At 44.5% G+C, this 16528-nt stretch overlaps 1 protein-coding gene across 3 annotated transcripts in view; it reads left to right on the top strand.

Annotated features, from left to right (window-relative positions):
* ARMC9 (armadillo repeat containing 9) overlaps positions 1-16528 on the top strand; it is a 103736-nt gene that overhangs the window by 16755 nt on the left and 70453 nt on the right. For all 3 annotated transcript variants that reach the window (XM_059703506.1, XM_059703508.1, XM_059703507.1), the window contains exons 8-9: positions 5388-5545; positions 8092-8190. In XM_059703506.1, coding sequence (XP_059559489.1) covers positions 5388-5545; positions 8092-8190 — 257 coding nt within the window. The remainder of the gene's footprint in view (positions 1-5387; positions 5546-8091; positions 8191-16528) is intronic.

A 16528-nucleotide genomic window follows, 5' to 3' on the forward strand; every position in this document is an offset into this window, starting at 1 on the left:
TTTGCTTTCCAGGGAGTTGACAAGTGAGTGATGCTTTAGCGGCTTCAGATGAGAAGAGTTTAGATGTTTGTTTTTTTTATGCTTGGCAACCATGCAGATCCCCAGCCCAGCAGTTCCGAATTCTGGTTCTGCCAGGTGTGCTGCCCCTCTTAGGCCTCAGAGGGGACAGACCCCACTTACCTTTCATGGAGGAGCCACAGTCCTGTGCCTGAGCACCGAGGAGCAGGGTACAGATGTGGCCTCCTGGGGTCCCCATGGGATGGTCCCAGGGTGGCCAGGCTGCAGCCTTAGAGCTTGTCAAGGGGCTGTGCACCCAGCACAGTTATGTCCGAGGACAAGCCCCTCCAGCCCATGCCAGCTCCTCAGGCCTGCTCCCTGCAGTGTTGGTGCAGTTCCCGGCCCTGGCTGGGCGGCTCCCGTGCAGCTTTCTCACATCACAGCTGGAATCGTCAATTGGGCTGGGCACTCAGGTCTTGCCCTGCAATGCCTGGAAACGTTCCTTTGCCCCACTGTTTCTACTGCTGTTGCTGCCTCGCAGACCACCTCAGGCATGAAACAACAACATCCTTTTTTATTATTATCGTCTTGTGTGGTCTGGGAACTGGCCTCAGTTAGGCAGTTCTCCCTTGGAATGTCTCGTGGGTGTAGACGGAGCTGGTGGAGCCACGGCCAAGGCGTCCTCACCACGTGCACACATCTGCTGGCTGGTGTTGGCTGTCGGCTGGGGTCTCTGCAGACCCCTTGACTGGAACACCTATGTGGACTCCAGGTGGCTGGGTTTCCAGGATGAGTGTCCCCAGAGAGAACCAATTGAAGCTGTGTCACCCCTTCTAACCCAGCCGCTGAAGTAACCCAGTGCCATTTCTGCTGCGCTCTCTTCCTTAGAATTGGACTCCTGTGTTCAGTCCACACTCGGGGAGGGGAATTACACCTCCTGATGGGCAGGAGTGTCAAAGACTGCAGTCGTATCTAAAACCACCGCCCCACCTCACGGGCCCCAGAGAACTGCCTCGGCCCTGCACTCAGGCTGCTCAGTCCCTGTTCAGATTAGTTCTTTGGATGCCCTGGCACTCGGGGAGGGAGGTGGTGAGAAACTGCGCCCCGATTCCTGAGTTTCTCCAGCCCCTGACATCCCAGCATACCCTGCAGTATTTGAGGCTAGCTTTCTGCTGAGAACAGTTATGTCTCTGAAAAGTGGCCCAATTTTGCAGGCAAAATAAACATGGGAGGGGAGTGCAAATAGAAGAACTTGTGTTTTTGTACAGATCTTTCATTTGAAATTTCAGCAAGGAGACCAGGGTTTTTTTGAGCCCTCTTTAATTTTATTTTAATTGAGTTTTCTTAGGATAGCCAAGCAAAATTGAGTCTGGCACAGTGTGTTCTGTGGCCGAATACATCCCGAAATGCAGTATTGCCGTGCAGATTAGAGATTAGCTCTGCAGAGCATTTGCACCAGGGACAGGCCCAGGGTCAAGACAGCCAGTGGTCACCTCTTTGTCCCCTCCTCCCAAAACTATAGTTGCATTGACCTTAAGGCACAGACATGTCTCCAATTTAATTCTAGACTTAGGTGTGGGTTTTTGTGTGTGTGTGTTTTTAATCCTCACCCAGGGAGCGAGAGTATTTTTTCCATTGATTTTTAGAGAAAGTGGAAGGGAGGGGGACAGACGGAGAGAGAGAAACATGCCAATTGGTTGCCTCCCACTCAGCCCCGACTGGCTGGGGATTGAACCTGCAACTGAGGTACGTGCCCTTGACTGGAAATTGAACCCTCTACCTTTCTGTCCATGGCCGACACTTTAACCACTGAGCAACCCGGCCAGGGCAACAGTTCCATATTTTAAAATTATCATTTTGTCTTGAACAGCTAAGAGATCTCTAAAATGAAATCTCATGTGGGAAGAGACTGGACAAAAATCGTGCACCTATGGATGAGGACAGTGGGTGGGGAGTGAGGGCGGAGGGTGGGGCGGGAACTGGGAGGAGGGGAGTTATGGGGGGGGAAAAAAAGAGGAACAAATGTAATAATCTGAACAATAAAGATTTAATTAAAAAATAAATAAATAAAATGAAATCTCATCTACTCTTTTAAAAATTAAAAAAGCAGTGCCCTCAAACGAAGGAGGAATGTTAGCAAGGGAAGCTCGACTGACTGTGGGGAAGACTGCCACCACCACTTTTGTTACTGGTTCATTGCTCAGGGGAACAACAGAAAACTTTCTGTGCCCTTAACGGGCGTTCGTTCAGTGTGCTCAGCACTTGTTTAAAACTCAGAATGCAGCTCTTCGGACTTTTGAAATATGAAGAATCTCAATAAATTTTACAAGCATGGCTAAGCCAGTTTCATTAAAATAACATGGAATAAGACATCTCCATTAAAAGTTGAGCTCTCACATTGCAAGGCGCGTTGGCTTAGATTTCCTCGTCTCATAAAATGTTTGATGGGATAAAAGAGTCAAAATTCTGTTTAATGCTCAGAAGTAAAGTTGGTGTTTTGTCCTGTGACTCAAACAGCTTACAGTAATGTTCAGGTCCTGTTTGTCAGCAGCGAAGGTGTCTGCAAGGTGATGGCTCTGGACAGCAGGCTGTTTTGCTAAATGGTGTATTTGAAATGGTCATAAATGTGTCAGCCCAACTGCCTTCTTCCTGAAGTCTGCGGGCAGTTAGATCTCTTTTCCATCAGTGTACCACACTTTGAAGTTGTCACAAATTCCAGCTCTGGGTTTCTAAGGCAAAAGGTCCATAAATAGTCTCTTACATTTACATTCATTGTACAGTGAGTTTCGAGGGGAAGAGTTCTTAGTGCGTCCCTTTTACAGAGGAACTACTTTGATGACATCGATGTTTGAGAGGTCATTTGACCCAGCTACTGGGTTTCGGCACTTCATTCAGTGTCTGCCACTTGGTATGTGATGAGAGAGTTCACACAGATACTCTCTAAACTTATTACTACAAAATGGGATTATCAGTATCCTGTAAAATTTTCATTGTTGGAACTTCCAGTTTATGGAATTTTGAATTTTGTACGTATGAAAAAGCTTTTCTAGTACTCAGTGTAGGGAGAAGGTAGTGACTCCCTCTCTGGTAATATTTAAGGAGAAGTTTGATAAAAGTCCTCCAGGGATTCCTCCAGAAGTTCAAGTACTGAACGTGAGTTTGTGCTAGGTGGCCTTTCAAAATTACCCTTCACTACTCAGATTTGATGGGTGCTAAATAATGATAGTAATAATAATTGTTCATTATTATGTGATATTTCGGGTTTTAAGAGTTAAAATATTTTCTGCACATCAATAAAAAGTAAAAGCTTTTGAAATACAGTTTGAACATGGGTGATCCTCATAGGTGTTTAAGACACAAGTTAGGAGGAACGGATAACAGTGGCTGGAATGTTAGCATGTGCCAGAGCCGTGGGGGAGTTTGTTGACTGAATAGATACTCAGCCCCCACCCAGGAGCACAAAATCAGTCTCTGGAGATGAGGCTTGATCATCTTTATTTCTGGATGATTCTGATGTATTTCAAGTTTGCAGGCCACTGCTGTAGGGTGTAACCTTCTGCCACTTTTTCAAGTTATAGAAATACATTTAGAAAATATTTGGCCCTTCCCATGAAAGGAAATAATAATAACAGCTACCATTTATTGATCATGTGCTATAGGCTAACATTGTGCTAGGCACTTTGAATGTATTTGTTCATTTAATCCTCACAATAACCTTTTGAGATGATTATCATTTCCCCCATTTTATAGCTTTAAGAAATGAGACCAGAGAAGTTAAATATCTTGCCTCAGTTTATCCAGCAGGAAAGTGATAGAGTAGGGATTTGACCACTGGTCTTTATACCTTTAAAATCTCTCTCTGTATACATGAACTGTGTTCTAAAATAAATACTTTAAATATTACACAGAGGCTGGATTGGGACAGTAGTGAGTTAACTTAGGTTTTTTCTATCCAAAATGTAGCATTCCAGGAAAGGGGAGGAGTGTGGTGGGACATAGGAGTATGGGCACTGCTGAAGAGTCGCTTGTTCCAACTGTGCCCAGGGTGGCATGGCCAGCGAGTACTGCCCATGGGAAGGACTTGGGGTGATTCTAAGAAGGAAGCCTAGAACCTTCTAAGTCTGCCTGCTCTTAGTGAGTGGTTTATGCTTTAAGAAACTGGCACAGCCCTAACCGGTTTGGCTCAGTGGATAGAGCGTCAGCCTGCGGAGCGAAGGGTCCAGGTTCAATTCTGGTCAAGGGCATGTACCTTGGTTGCGGGCACATCCCCAGCAGGGAGTGTGCAGGAGGCAGTTGATCGATGTTTCTCTCTCATTGATGTTTCTAACTCTCTATCCCAGTGATGGCGAACCTTTTGAGCTCGGCGTGTCAGCATTTTGAAAAACCCTAACTTAGCTCTGGTGCCGTGTCACATATAGAAATTTTTTGATATTTGCAACCATAGTAAAACAAAGATTTATATTTTTGATATTTATTTTATATATTTAAATGCCATTTAACAAAGAAAAATCAACCAAAAAAATGAGTTCACGTGTCATATCTGACACGCGTGTCATAGGTTCGCCATCACTGCTCTATCCCTTTCCCTTCCTCTCTGTAAAAAATCAATAAAATATATTTAAGAAAAAAAAAGAAAAGAAGCTGGCACAATGAGCCCTGGCTGGTGTCGGTTGGAGCACTAAAAAAGGTCGAGGGTTCGATTCCCGGTCAGGGCACATACATAGGTTGCGAGTTCGATTTCTGGTCATTGTACATGCGTGAGGCAGTCAGTCAATGTCTCTCTCTCACATAGTTGTTTCTCTCTCCCTCTCCTTCTTCTCTCTCTAAATTCAATAAAAACATATACTCGGATGAGGATTAAAAAACAAAACAAAAAAGTGGCAGAATGAGCACCTGGAATCTTCTAGAGTCTAGTTTTCTTCAGGATCAGTCAAGCAACCCTAACCTTTACTTAAAATGAAGAACTGCCCTGCGATTATGAATTGTCCCGAAAACAACCTCACAGAGAAAAAGACACAAGTTTGGTTCAACCATTTTGCAAGCTGACTATAGAATGAAATGTTGAATTTGTTTCTTGTATAGAAAGAGAAGAACTAAAAGAAATTGTGTGGGGTTCGGTCCAGGAGAAAGATTTTGTTAGGAAAACCAGAGATGATTTAGGTGAACTACCAGAGACAAAAAATAAAAAATCAGTGATTGCAAAGCCCTTTGTTACTAAATGTGGCATGAAATAGAAGCAAAGTGTTAGCCGCAAATAGTGTGAAGGTCATTGTTATAGCAAAATATGATAGTAGGCATGGTATTCCCTTGAGAGAAATGCTTTTTATTTTGCAGGGGTTTTTAATTTTTTGTTTTATTTTGTTTTAATATACATATAAATGTCTTCCTAGAAATGTTGCAGCAGCTCCACCAGCAGCTGCTAGAAGCTGAGCGTAGGTCAATGACATACCTGAAACGGTACAATAAGATCCAGGCGGACTACCACAACCTCATCGGGGTCACGGCAGAGCTGGTGGATTCTCTGGAGGCCACGGTCAGTGGCAAGATGGTAAGGAAGACCCCCAGCGGTTCATGTCTTTTCACATAAAGATGTACGGCACGAACCATGTTGATACGCGATTCCTGGCCACTCCCAGACACCACCTTGCCTCTCTGTTTCACAAAGCCGAAGGGCACACAGGAGACCAAGCTGACGTGCTATGCTGTTTATCATGCTGCTTGCAGCATTTTTTACATTTTTCCTGAGACGTCATTGCCCATGTCTTTATTTGTCTACCTGATTCTTAATATCAGTACAGAATAAAATGGCAACAGAAGAAGATTATGTAGTGGCATAAAAGTAAGAGAGTGGTGCCCTTCTAGTAGATAGGAAATCTATAGATTTTCACATGTTGATTTTGGATCCAGTTACCTTCTCTGAACTCTGTTAATCTGATAGATTATTTTTTATATATATATTTTATTGATTTTTTACAGAGAGGAAGGGAGAGGGATAGAGAGTTAGAAACATCGATGAGAGAGAAACATCAGTCAGCTGCCTCCTGCACACCCTCTACTGGGGATGTGCCCGCAACCAAGGTACATGCCCTTGACCAGAATCGAACCTGGGACCTTTCAGTCTGCAGGCCGACGCTCTATCCACTGAGCCAAACCGGTTAGGGCCTGATAGATTTTTTGATTGATTCTCCTGTGTTCTAGGTTAGTAGTCATATCATCTTCAAATAATATTTTTGTTTTGCTTTTTTCATTATATATCTTGTTTCCTTCTTAGCATATTATGGCTAAGACTGTGGGACATTTTTAAATAACGTGATCATGGGTATCTTTGTCTATTCCTGATTTTAATGGGAGTAACTCTAGTGTTGTACTTAATAAAACTAGCATAATAAAATCTCTTTGTGGAAATAAAACATTTTTAAATGGATGTAATGGGAGGTTCAGATGCAATTTTAAGAAATAATGTAGACAGAGTCCTTGTACAGTTTCCCCAATTGTAACATTTTTAAAAAGTGTAACACAATGTCTCAACTAGGGTGTTAGCACTGATACAATCCATTGCTCTCATTCTGATTGCCCCAGTTTTACTTAACAGTCCATGTTTTTTTCAATATTTATATACATGTTTTATAAAAATGGACTCTAGTTCACATAGTTTTCTAATTCACCTTAATATTCAGTCATGTGTTCATGACGTCATAAAATACTCTTCACAGTGCCTCCCCTCTAGTGGCTAGGCTTTTCGACATTTAGGTTGTTTCCAGGTTTTTACTTTTATAAATTATAAGTATAGTGGGAGATATCCTTGAGGATGAGCTTGCGTTGCATTTTTTAAAGTTGATTTACCAGCTTGAAACCTATGCTAAGGCCCTTCAAGGAGGTTGTGCTAATCTGATTCCACTGAGACAGTTCATTCTCTTATACCCTTGTCAACCTTGGGCATTATCAATAAAATTTTTATATTTTGTAAATTTGATCCATAAGAAATAGCATCTCAGGATTTAAATATGCATTACATTGATGACACATGAAATTAAACATTTTTTCTTCAGTTTTTTTTTTAATTTCAAGAAAAACGATTTTAAATATAATAATGTTACATGCAATAAACCTTAATATTTCAAGAAAAACGATTTTAAATATGCTAATGTTACATGCAATAAACATTAATACCTCAAGAAAAAGATTTTAAATATGCTAATGTTACATGCAATAAACCTTAATATTTCAAGAAAAATGATCTTAAATATAATAATGTTACTTGCAGTAAACATTAATATTTCAAGACAAAAGATTTTAAATATGATAATGTTACATGCAATAAACACCAATTATTCAGGAAAAATGATCAATCTCTATGCGTCTCCACCTTTGGTCTTTGGATATCAGGATCCTCTCCTGTGAGTTTCCCATTGATTATTCAGGAAGCCTTTCTGTATTTCAGTTGTAATTCGAGCTTGTTCCTGGGAGCATGTCCGTGCAGCATCCTCCTACTCTGCTGTCATTTTTCATCTCGAAATTAAACATTTTTATATACTTTTAAAAATATATACTTTAAAAAAATATACTTTTCTTGCCCTTGCTGGTTTGGCTCAGTAGACAGAGAGTCCACTGAATTTGGCACAATTCAGCCTGCCGTCTGAAGGGTCCCGGGTTCGATTCTGGTTAAGGGCACATGCCTGGGTTGTGGGCTCAGCCCCCAGTAGGGGGCGTGCAGGAGGTAGCTAATCGATGTTGCTCTCTCATTGATGTTTCTGTCTCATCGATGTTTCTATCTCTCCCTCTCCCTCCCTCTCTCTGAAGTCAATAAAAATATATTTTTAAACAAGCAGGAAACAGTATCAGGAGTAAGGGGTGGATCCAAAGTCTCTAAGCCACAGAAAACTCTAGAAACCTAGAACTAAAAAGTGTCCAATGTTTTTGACATTTAGGAGGACATTGGTGATGCTTTAACTACTGAGAGCTCCTGAGTTAAAGCAAAATTTCCTCTCTGGCCCTTAAAGAAGCTCACAAGAGACAGCTGTGACTGCCTGGCCGCCTTCGCTGTCTCTGGGTGGGTCTCATCCTTTCACCAGCCAAACTCATGTCTCTTTGCAGATCACTCCTGAGTACCTGCAGAGCGTCTGCATCCGCCTCTTCAGTAACCAGATGCGGCAGAGCCTGGCCCACAGCGTGGACTTCACGAGGCCCGGGACGGTGAGGCTCTGTGCCCCTGATCTGCCCCCCCCCCCCAAATATTGTAACTGGTCCCACTGGCATGGCTCCGTGGTTGAGCATCAACCTATGAACCAGGAGGTCATGGTTCGATTCCTGGTCAAGGGCACATGCCTGGTTGCAGGCTTGATCCTTAGTGGGGGTGTGCAGGAGGCAGCTGATCAATGATTCTCTCTCATCATTGATGTTTCTATCTCTCCCTCTCCCTTCCTCTCTGTAATCAATAAAAAATATATTAAAAAGATAATGTAGCTAAAAAACTGAAAGAGCAGGAGGAAATAACATTCAGAGGCTGTGCCTCAGCTGATGGTGGGGTCTGTAAATGCCCGGGGGGAGGAGAACGCTGTTTTAAAGGAGTGAGCAGTTGGAGGACGGCCCCCTGGGGAGAGGCGTGTTCTGCTCGCCCGGTGGCGCTGCTTGTGGGTGCCGAGCGCGGTACCAACGAGGGGAAAATATTGGAAGTTGTATGACCTAGAGCAGGAGTTTTCTTTTTAACGTTTTACTTGGAATAATTGCCAACACAGAAAAGTTGCAAAAATTGCACAAAGGACACTTTGTGTAGCCTTCACCCAGATTCAGCTGCTGGCAGTTTATCCGTTGGTTTGTTTACTTTCTGTCTCTACCCAATCTGTTTTCTGAACCATTTGAGGACAAACTGCATGTACCATGGCCCTTAATTCCTAAATTCTTCAGTGCAGAGTATATTTCTTAATAGGGATACTGTCCTGTATAACATGTGATTATCAACTTCAGTAAATTTAATATTTATTCAGTATTCTCCTCTGATCTGTGCATTTTCCAGTGGTGTGAGCTGAGCCATGCGTGTCCTTTATAGCCTCCTCCCGACTGGAAGTCCAGGGCCATGAATTGCTGCCACATCTCTTAGCTTTCTTTACTCTGAACATTTCCGCGGTCTTTTTTGACTTTGATGAAATTGAGATTTTAGGAGAATATAGTACTTTCCCCTTTCGAAAATAGAACCTTTCTCCTTTTGTGTTTGACGTTTCCTCGTGATTAGATTTGGGTTTGCATCCCACGCCAAGTACTACGTAGGAGCTGTCGTGTCCTCCTAACCAGAGGAGCAAGTCCTCTAGTATCTCCCGGGGAAGTCTTCAAAGTTCATGAACCCAGGTCCCTGGAGCTCACACCACCCTGCTGCCTGTCCAGGGCCTGAGTGGGTACAGCCAGGTGCATTGGATTAGGAAGGAGGTGCCAGGGGATCCTGAGGCACCCCCATGGGTCAGAGCCATGACTTTTAATTAAGGGTTTGCCCATTAATATTGGGGTCTTTATAAACATACTAGGGCCTTTTGTAGTATTAAAAAAAAAAAGATTATTCCCACCTTGGCTGGGTTAGATCATTGGCCCACATAACGAAGGGTAACAGGCTCAATTCCCAGCCCCGGACTGGTTGCATGCGGGAGGAAACCAATTGATGTCTCTCTCTCACATTGATGTTTCTCTCCCTCTATCCTTCCCTTCCACTATCTAAAAAGCAATGGAAAAAATATCCCCGGGTGAGGATTAATAACAACAAAAATAATAATAATGATAATAAATTATTCTCAGAGAGAAGGTGGGGGAAGGTGGGTGGGCGGGAACTAATCAACCAAAGAACTTGTATGCATATATGCATAACCCATGGACACAGACAATAGGGTGGTGAAGGCCTGGGGTGGGGGGTAGGGGCGGGCTGGAAGGTATCAATGGGGGGGGGGGGGAGGAAAGGGGACATATGTAATACTTTCAACAATAAAGATTTAGTCCTAGCCGGTTTGGCTCAGTGGATAGAGCGTTGGCCTGCGGACTGAAAGGTCCTGGGTTCGATTCCAGTCAAGGGCACATGCCCGGGTTGTGGGCTCAATCCCCAGTAGGGGGTGTGCAGGAGGCAGCTGATCAATGATTCTCGCTCATCATTGTTGCTTCTATCTCTCTCTCCCTCTCCCTTCCTCTCTGAAATCAATAAAAATATATTTTAAAGAAAACAATAAAGATTTTAAAAAAACAAAAATAAAATAAATTTAAAAAAACAAAGATGAAAAAGGAGGACATATATAATACTTTCAACAAAAATAATAATCTAATATCTATGTATGGTGTCAGATGGGTACAAGATTCATTGGGATAATCACTTAGTAAGTTATATAATTACTGGAGTGTATACCTGAAACTAATATTGTAGTGTCAACTATAATTGAAAAATGAAAAATGATTTAAAATAATAATAATAATAATAAAATATTCCCTACCTCATTCTCAAGTAGGTTTGAAGCAGCTATTATAACATTAAAAAACACAAATATGAGACATGAAAAAACAGAAAATGAAAGTAAATAAGTTTTGGTTAAAACTCATAGGAACAGAAAGTAGACTGGTGGTTTCCTGGGCTGAGGGGTGGGGAAAATGGGAGCTGTTGGTCAAAGGGTAAAACCTCTGTTTTTAAGATGTGTAAGTCCTGGGGCTCTAACGGACAGCATGGTGACTATGGCTAGCAGTACTGTATTATATACTTGAAAGTTGCTAAGAGAGTAGATCTTAAATGTTCTCACCACAAGAAATAAAAGGTACCTGTGTGAGGTGGTGGACGTGTTAACTAACTGTATGGTGGTAATCATTTCACAATGTAGACATGTATCAGATCATCACACTGTACGCCTGAAACTTACAGTGTTATACATCGGTATCTCAATAATGCTGGGGCGGGGGGGATAAATTGTAGGTAAAGGAAAATAAAGGTAGGAATAATAAAAGTAAGCCAGGGCTACGCTAGTACAACAATACATGTCATAAGTTGCTGTACACCTGGAAAGAGGCATATTTGGCTCTCAGGGCTTGTGCAAAAAGAGACATGTGAGCAGTTATGTGATTTACTTACAATGAAGAGAAAATAGTTTAATATTTATTATCCACTGTTTGCTGCATCTAAGCAGCCTAGAAAGCACAACAGTAACGTGAATGCCGCCACAAGTTCCCAAATAGACCATTTCAGCATCACTGAAGTTCCTAGGTGCCCTGTAGACCGTGAACTTCTTCCAAGTAGGTGTATTACCATTGTAATTTAAAGACATTTTAAAGAGAAGACAGGAGGTCGAACAAATGGCTATTCTGATGCCGGGACCTGAGGGTCATTCCTCTTGTGGATCTTCATAGAAAGGATGTGGTAACGTGGTGAAGAGCAGTGTCCTTGACCATATTCCCCCGGGTGCGTGGGGAAATGGCGCCTCACATGGACACATGGTGTTCAGAGCTGCAGATCTGTGCCTCACATGGACACGTGGTGTTCAGAGCTGCAGATCTGTGCCTCACATGGACACGTGGGTGTTCAGAGCTGCAGATCTGTGCCTCACATGGACACGTGGTGTTCAGAGCTGCAGATCTGTGCCTCACATGGGCACGTGGTGTTCAGAGCTGCAGATCAGTGCCTCACATGGGCACGTGGTGTTCAGAGCTGCAGATCTGTGCCTCACATGGACACGTGGTGTTCAGAGCTGCAGATCTGTGCCTCACATGGACACGTGGTGTTCAGAGCTGCAGATCTGTGCCTCACATGGACACGTGGTGTTCAGAGCTGCAGATCTGTGCCTCACATGGGCACGTGGTGTTCAGAGCTGCAGATCTGTGCCTCACATGGGCACGTGGTGTTCAGAGCTGCAGATCTGTGCCTCACATGGACACGTGGTGTTCAGAGCTGCAGATCTGTGCCTCACATGGACACGTGGTGTTCAGAGCTGCAGATCTGTGCTTCAGGATGTGGCCATGGGATTTGTGCATGCACTAGGCTTAGGCAGGGGTGGGCAAACTTTTTGACTCAAGGGCCACAATGGGTTCTTAAACTGGACCGGAGGGCCGGAACAAAAGCATGGATGGAGTGTTTGTGTGAACTAATATAAGTTCAAAGTAAAAATCATTACATAAAAGGGTACGGTCTTTTTTGTGTTTTTTTTTTTAGTTTTATTCATTTTAAACGGGCCGTATCCGGCCCGCGGGCCATAGTTTGCCCACGGCTGGCTTAGAGAGTGGCCAGTTTTTAAATGTCAGTAAAGCACACAGGTTTACTGACATTTAACTCCAGGTTTCAGGAAAGGGGCCCTCCAGGGCGAGGGGCTTCAAGCCACATCCCCGAGCCCGGCCGGGTGGACTTCAGTGCACACGGACGGTGAAGTCAGTGTGGAGCAGTATGTTTACCAAGAGGGATGGCTGCTTAGCAGTCATGAGCCTAGCAGGTCTGTGTCCGACAGGACCACTCCTTTCTTCCCTGCCTTCCATTTATTCATTAATTCCAGGTTTGTGGTATAGAATCCCATCCTATCGCATATGCAGGAATGCCGTATTTCCATTTTCTGGTGGTGGAGTGCATGATACACCAGCTTGTTTAAAACTGCTGTCATGTTAATAAGGAGCAGTTTAAAGGGAGAGGGGCACAGCATAGCTGTCACTTTTTCCCGTTAGAAGCTAACACCATGTGTCCAGACCTAGTCCTGTCCTCCTTCCTGTTAGGAGCCACGAAGCCACAGAGCCACAGCCTGAGAAGCCTGGGGAGAGAGGAAGAGCTCTGTTTACCGAGGCTCATAGCCGTTTTCATTTTACTGAGCACTCACTTAGGGACAGGCAATAAAAGCCGCAAACAATCTTTTATTGTTCCTAGTAATTTATCTGCAAGATAAAAGGTAGATATGAGTCATGGTAAAAGTATCAGAGGACATAGTAGTTGATTGGGCGTGGCTGAAGTTGTCACACATCAGATTTACAGTGTGTGAAGAGAAACTCAGGGAGCAGTTTAGATGGGCTGTCTAGTGACTGAACTGACAGGATTTAGGATGAAGGAGAAGGTTGCTTTTTATTTTAAGGGAATAAATTCTACTCTAGGTCCAAATAGTTTCATCAGTTTCAAGACCAGTAGGCGGGCACAGACCAGCCTCTTTTATACCGTGTCTTGGTCAGCATCTCCTTGGGTGTGGGGGCGACCTTGAGTGTTCCGCTTCAGTGCGCTCTGAAAAGGGGCTTGGCTGGGCCCATCAGAAAACTGCTAGGCTCTATCAAGTTCAGTGCATTTGGTACCGGCTTCTGAATCTGGCTGTTAAAAACCTGGCCTTCTGCAACCTCGTTCACTGCTGAAAATTCAAAAGGGCTCAGAAAATAGTACCTTTCCCACTGAGTTCTGCACCAATTGAAAAATAGGACAAAAGAATCAGGAGAGAGTAGCCAAAAATATCTTTGTCAATACTTATAAAAGTTATATTGGATAATATGGATTTTATTGGTAGGCAGGTGGGTTTCCCTTTTTAAAAAATATATATATTTATTGATCTCAGAGAGGAAAGGAGAGGGAGAGAGAGATAGAAACATCAGTGATGTGAGAGAATCATCGATTGGCTGCTGCCTGCACACCCCCACTGGGGATGGAGCCCACAACCCGGGCATGTACCCTTGACTAGAATCAAATCTGGGACCCTTCAGTACGCAGGCTGACACTCTATCCACTGAGCCAAACCGGCCAGGGTTCCTTTTTTTTTTTTTTTTTAATTAAAAATTATGACGTTTTAGTCAAGGGTCTTAGGATTTGCAAATTGAAAACATAACTAGGAACTACCCAGCGTGTTCCAAAGAAGAAAGAAAAGTTGAGAGTTTTTAAAAGCACACATTTGAGAAAAGTCAGTCTTGCATTCTTTAGCCCACGGATTGGTTATCTTAAGAGACACATACATCTCCAGCACATGGACATGCCTTATAAAGTTCTTCATAGGTTTATCTATGGAATTTAGGTAAATCCAGGAAACTGGTGGTTCCCTACTTTTGAACCCTGGAATTAAAGAAATGTACCCACCTAGTCATGCACAGCTCTGGCCAAGCCTCTTACTATCACCACCACCGGGAGCAGAGCTTCCCTGTGCTCTCTGAGCAGCCTCATTGCCCAGAATGAGGGGGTCGGGCAGGCAGGGTGAGGGTCACACCGGTGGAGGCCCTATGGCGGAAATGCATGAGTGGGAAGAAATGTGTTTCCATTCCGCCTAGTTCATGCCCAGCTGTGTTCAGAAGTCCGCTCGCGGTATCTGAGCTGGCAGGCAGCTCCAGGTGCCCCCAGAAGGACTGATAAGGACGGGGTTGATTTTTTTGAGACCATGCCTCTCCCAGTGCGACTGCTTGTCACTGGCCTGACATCAGGCTGGCCATTTGGTCATCCTTACCAATCATCTGAGATCGGCCAGTGACAGGAGTAAGAGGGAAACTTCTTCCTCAGGACACAGCCTCAGTTTTCTGAGATGACACAAGTAATACCTGAATATGTGTCCGCTGGAAAATATAACAATGTAGTAGTAAATGGAGCGACACACAAACCGCTTCCCTTCCTCACACTCACCCCATCTCACCCTCCTCCCTCAGTAACCCTGTTGACCGAGTTTCATCTGCATCCTTCCAGACCTTTAGAAATTACATATAATTAAGGTTTTATTGCACATAGCGTTCTACAGCTGTCTCTTACCGGTGCCTTTTAAATCTTCCATTTCCTCTTAGCATGTTTGCATTTCCCTTGCCTCCTAGAGTTTTAACTGGGAACAGTATAGCACATTTAACCATTATTCTAGCAGATGTTTAGGCAACTTTTTAATTGTTTGCTGTTCCTAGTGAGGCAACGTGCACCTTTGTGCGCTGCAAAAGCATATGAGAGCATCTTGCTCTGTCCTTCTCTTATTAGCCCCTTATTTGCACTTGGCAAGCTCGAATGCAGAAACAGTCTGAAGGTGAAAATCTGAGTGTAGCCCCCTGGGTGAATCCCACCGAATGGCACTTCTGGGTTTGTGGATTCATTGGGTGGGGGAGTTTCCATTTTAATGCAGCCGGGGAAAAGGGCCCATTTGGGAATTAACTCTTCCTTTCTTCAACAACTGTAGGTAGACCTCCCTGGAAATACAAGCTAAGATACTTCCAGGTGTGATAGCATTAAATACATTAAAGGCCCAGTGCATGTGAATCTTAGAAGGCATCTACTTCCGCGATCAGCCACCTTTGTTAGCAATAAATCCCAGCAGGGGCTGGAGGAGGTGGGGGCAGCCTCTTCCAGGACAGCCTGGTGCAGTTGTTCAGGATTCTTCCTGAAGCTTCCGTTGTGGGGACCAGGACTTTTGGCTTGAAGTTCAACATCTTCAGTCCTTGGGTTCTCCCTTATGTGGCTTTCCTAAGTCTTAGCCAGGTGCCTGCCCGCTGCCCACATCACCACTGCATTTCGAGGCAGTGTTTCTGGGCCCGAGCTCTGTATGTCAACGAAGGGTTGCACACCTGGCTCCCTGTCCCTGCTACACCTCATACACCACGCTGTCTCATACCTGTACTGACCTTGGTGACCTGAAGACTTGAACACCTTTGATCTCAACCAGGTGGTAGGATGTAATTGGCAGAGAGCGACTGCCATTAGCTCAGCCCTTTCCCCGATCTCCAAGCCCAGACTCTCTGTGCCTTCTCCCCGTTATTGACAGGCATGTCACATTGTCTCCGTCTAAATCCGAGCTCATCTTTTTCTTCAAACAAGTGGTCTCTCCCCACTGTGTTTCCTGTCCTGTGAAAGATACTCCGGGAACCCCTGGGAATCATTCGAGGCCCTTCCCATCAGGTCCAAAATGCTCAGCATGGAGTCCACGGCCTTCCCTCAGCTGATGCCCATCTGGCCCCCTGGCTCAGCTCAGGCCCGGAAACTGCGTGAGGTCCAGCACCCCAGCCCCGGCACTTCCTGCGTGCGGGTGTTGCTGCATCTTGCTCTGTCTTTCTCTTATTAGCCCCCTGTTTGCACCTTGCCCGCAGGTCCCTGAAGCAGGTGCCCTCGATGAGCCCGAGAGGCTCCTGCCCGAGAAGCTTCTGTGGAGCTTGGGAGCACATTTGGACGCTCACCCACTCTCCACCTACTTCGCTCCATTTCCAAATCTCACTCGCAGTTTTCTGTGCCAGCCGCCCCTCCTGCATGAGCAACCCTGCATTTCGTGTTGTGCAAGTCCCCCTTCTCATTACAGTGTTGGCGTAGCAACCTCCCTTCTCCCCTGGGTGGGATGTTCCTCTGGTTCTCCGCTTCCTTCCGTTGCTCTTCAGTCCCAGCCCCATGGCTAAGGCACGTTTCCTCATGTGTCCCCCCACCGTGATCTTTAGCCTCCCCTAAGTAAACATTCCCCTTGAGGCACTTGCCAGGTGACCTGCCTTTGCTGTTCCCCTGCTGTCTTTTAATTAAAAAATAAAATAAAAAAATCAAGGGTTAAAAAGATTAAAAACATACGTAATCATGAGCCATTTAAAAGCAGGGTGTGGTGACTCCCAGGTGGGAACCTGCCTGCTTTGT

The sequence above is a fragment of the Myotis daubentonii genome, chromosome 7, assembly GCF_963259705.1.
Source record: "Myotis daubentonii chromosome 7, mMyoDau2.1, whole genome shotgun sequence".
NCBI classification, from domain to species: Eukaryota; Metazoa; Chordata; class Mammalia; order Chiroptera; family Vespertilionidae; genus Myotis; species Myotis daubentonii.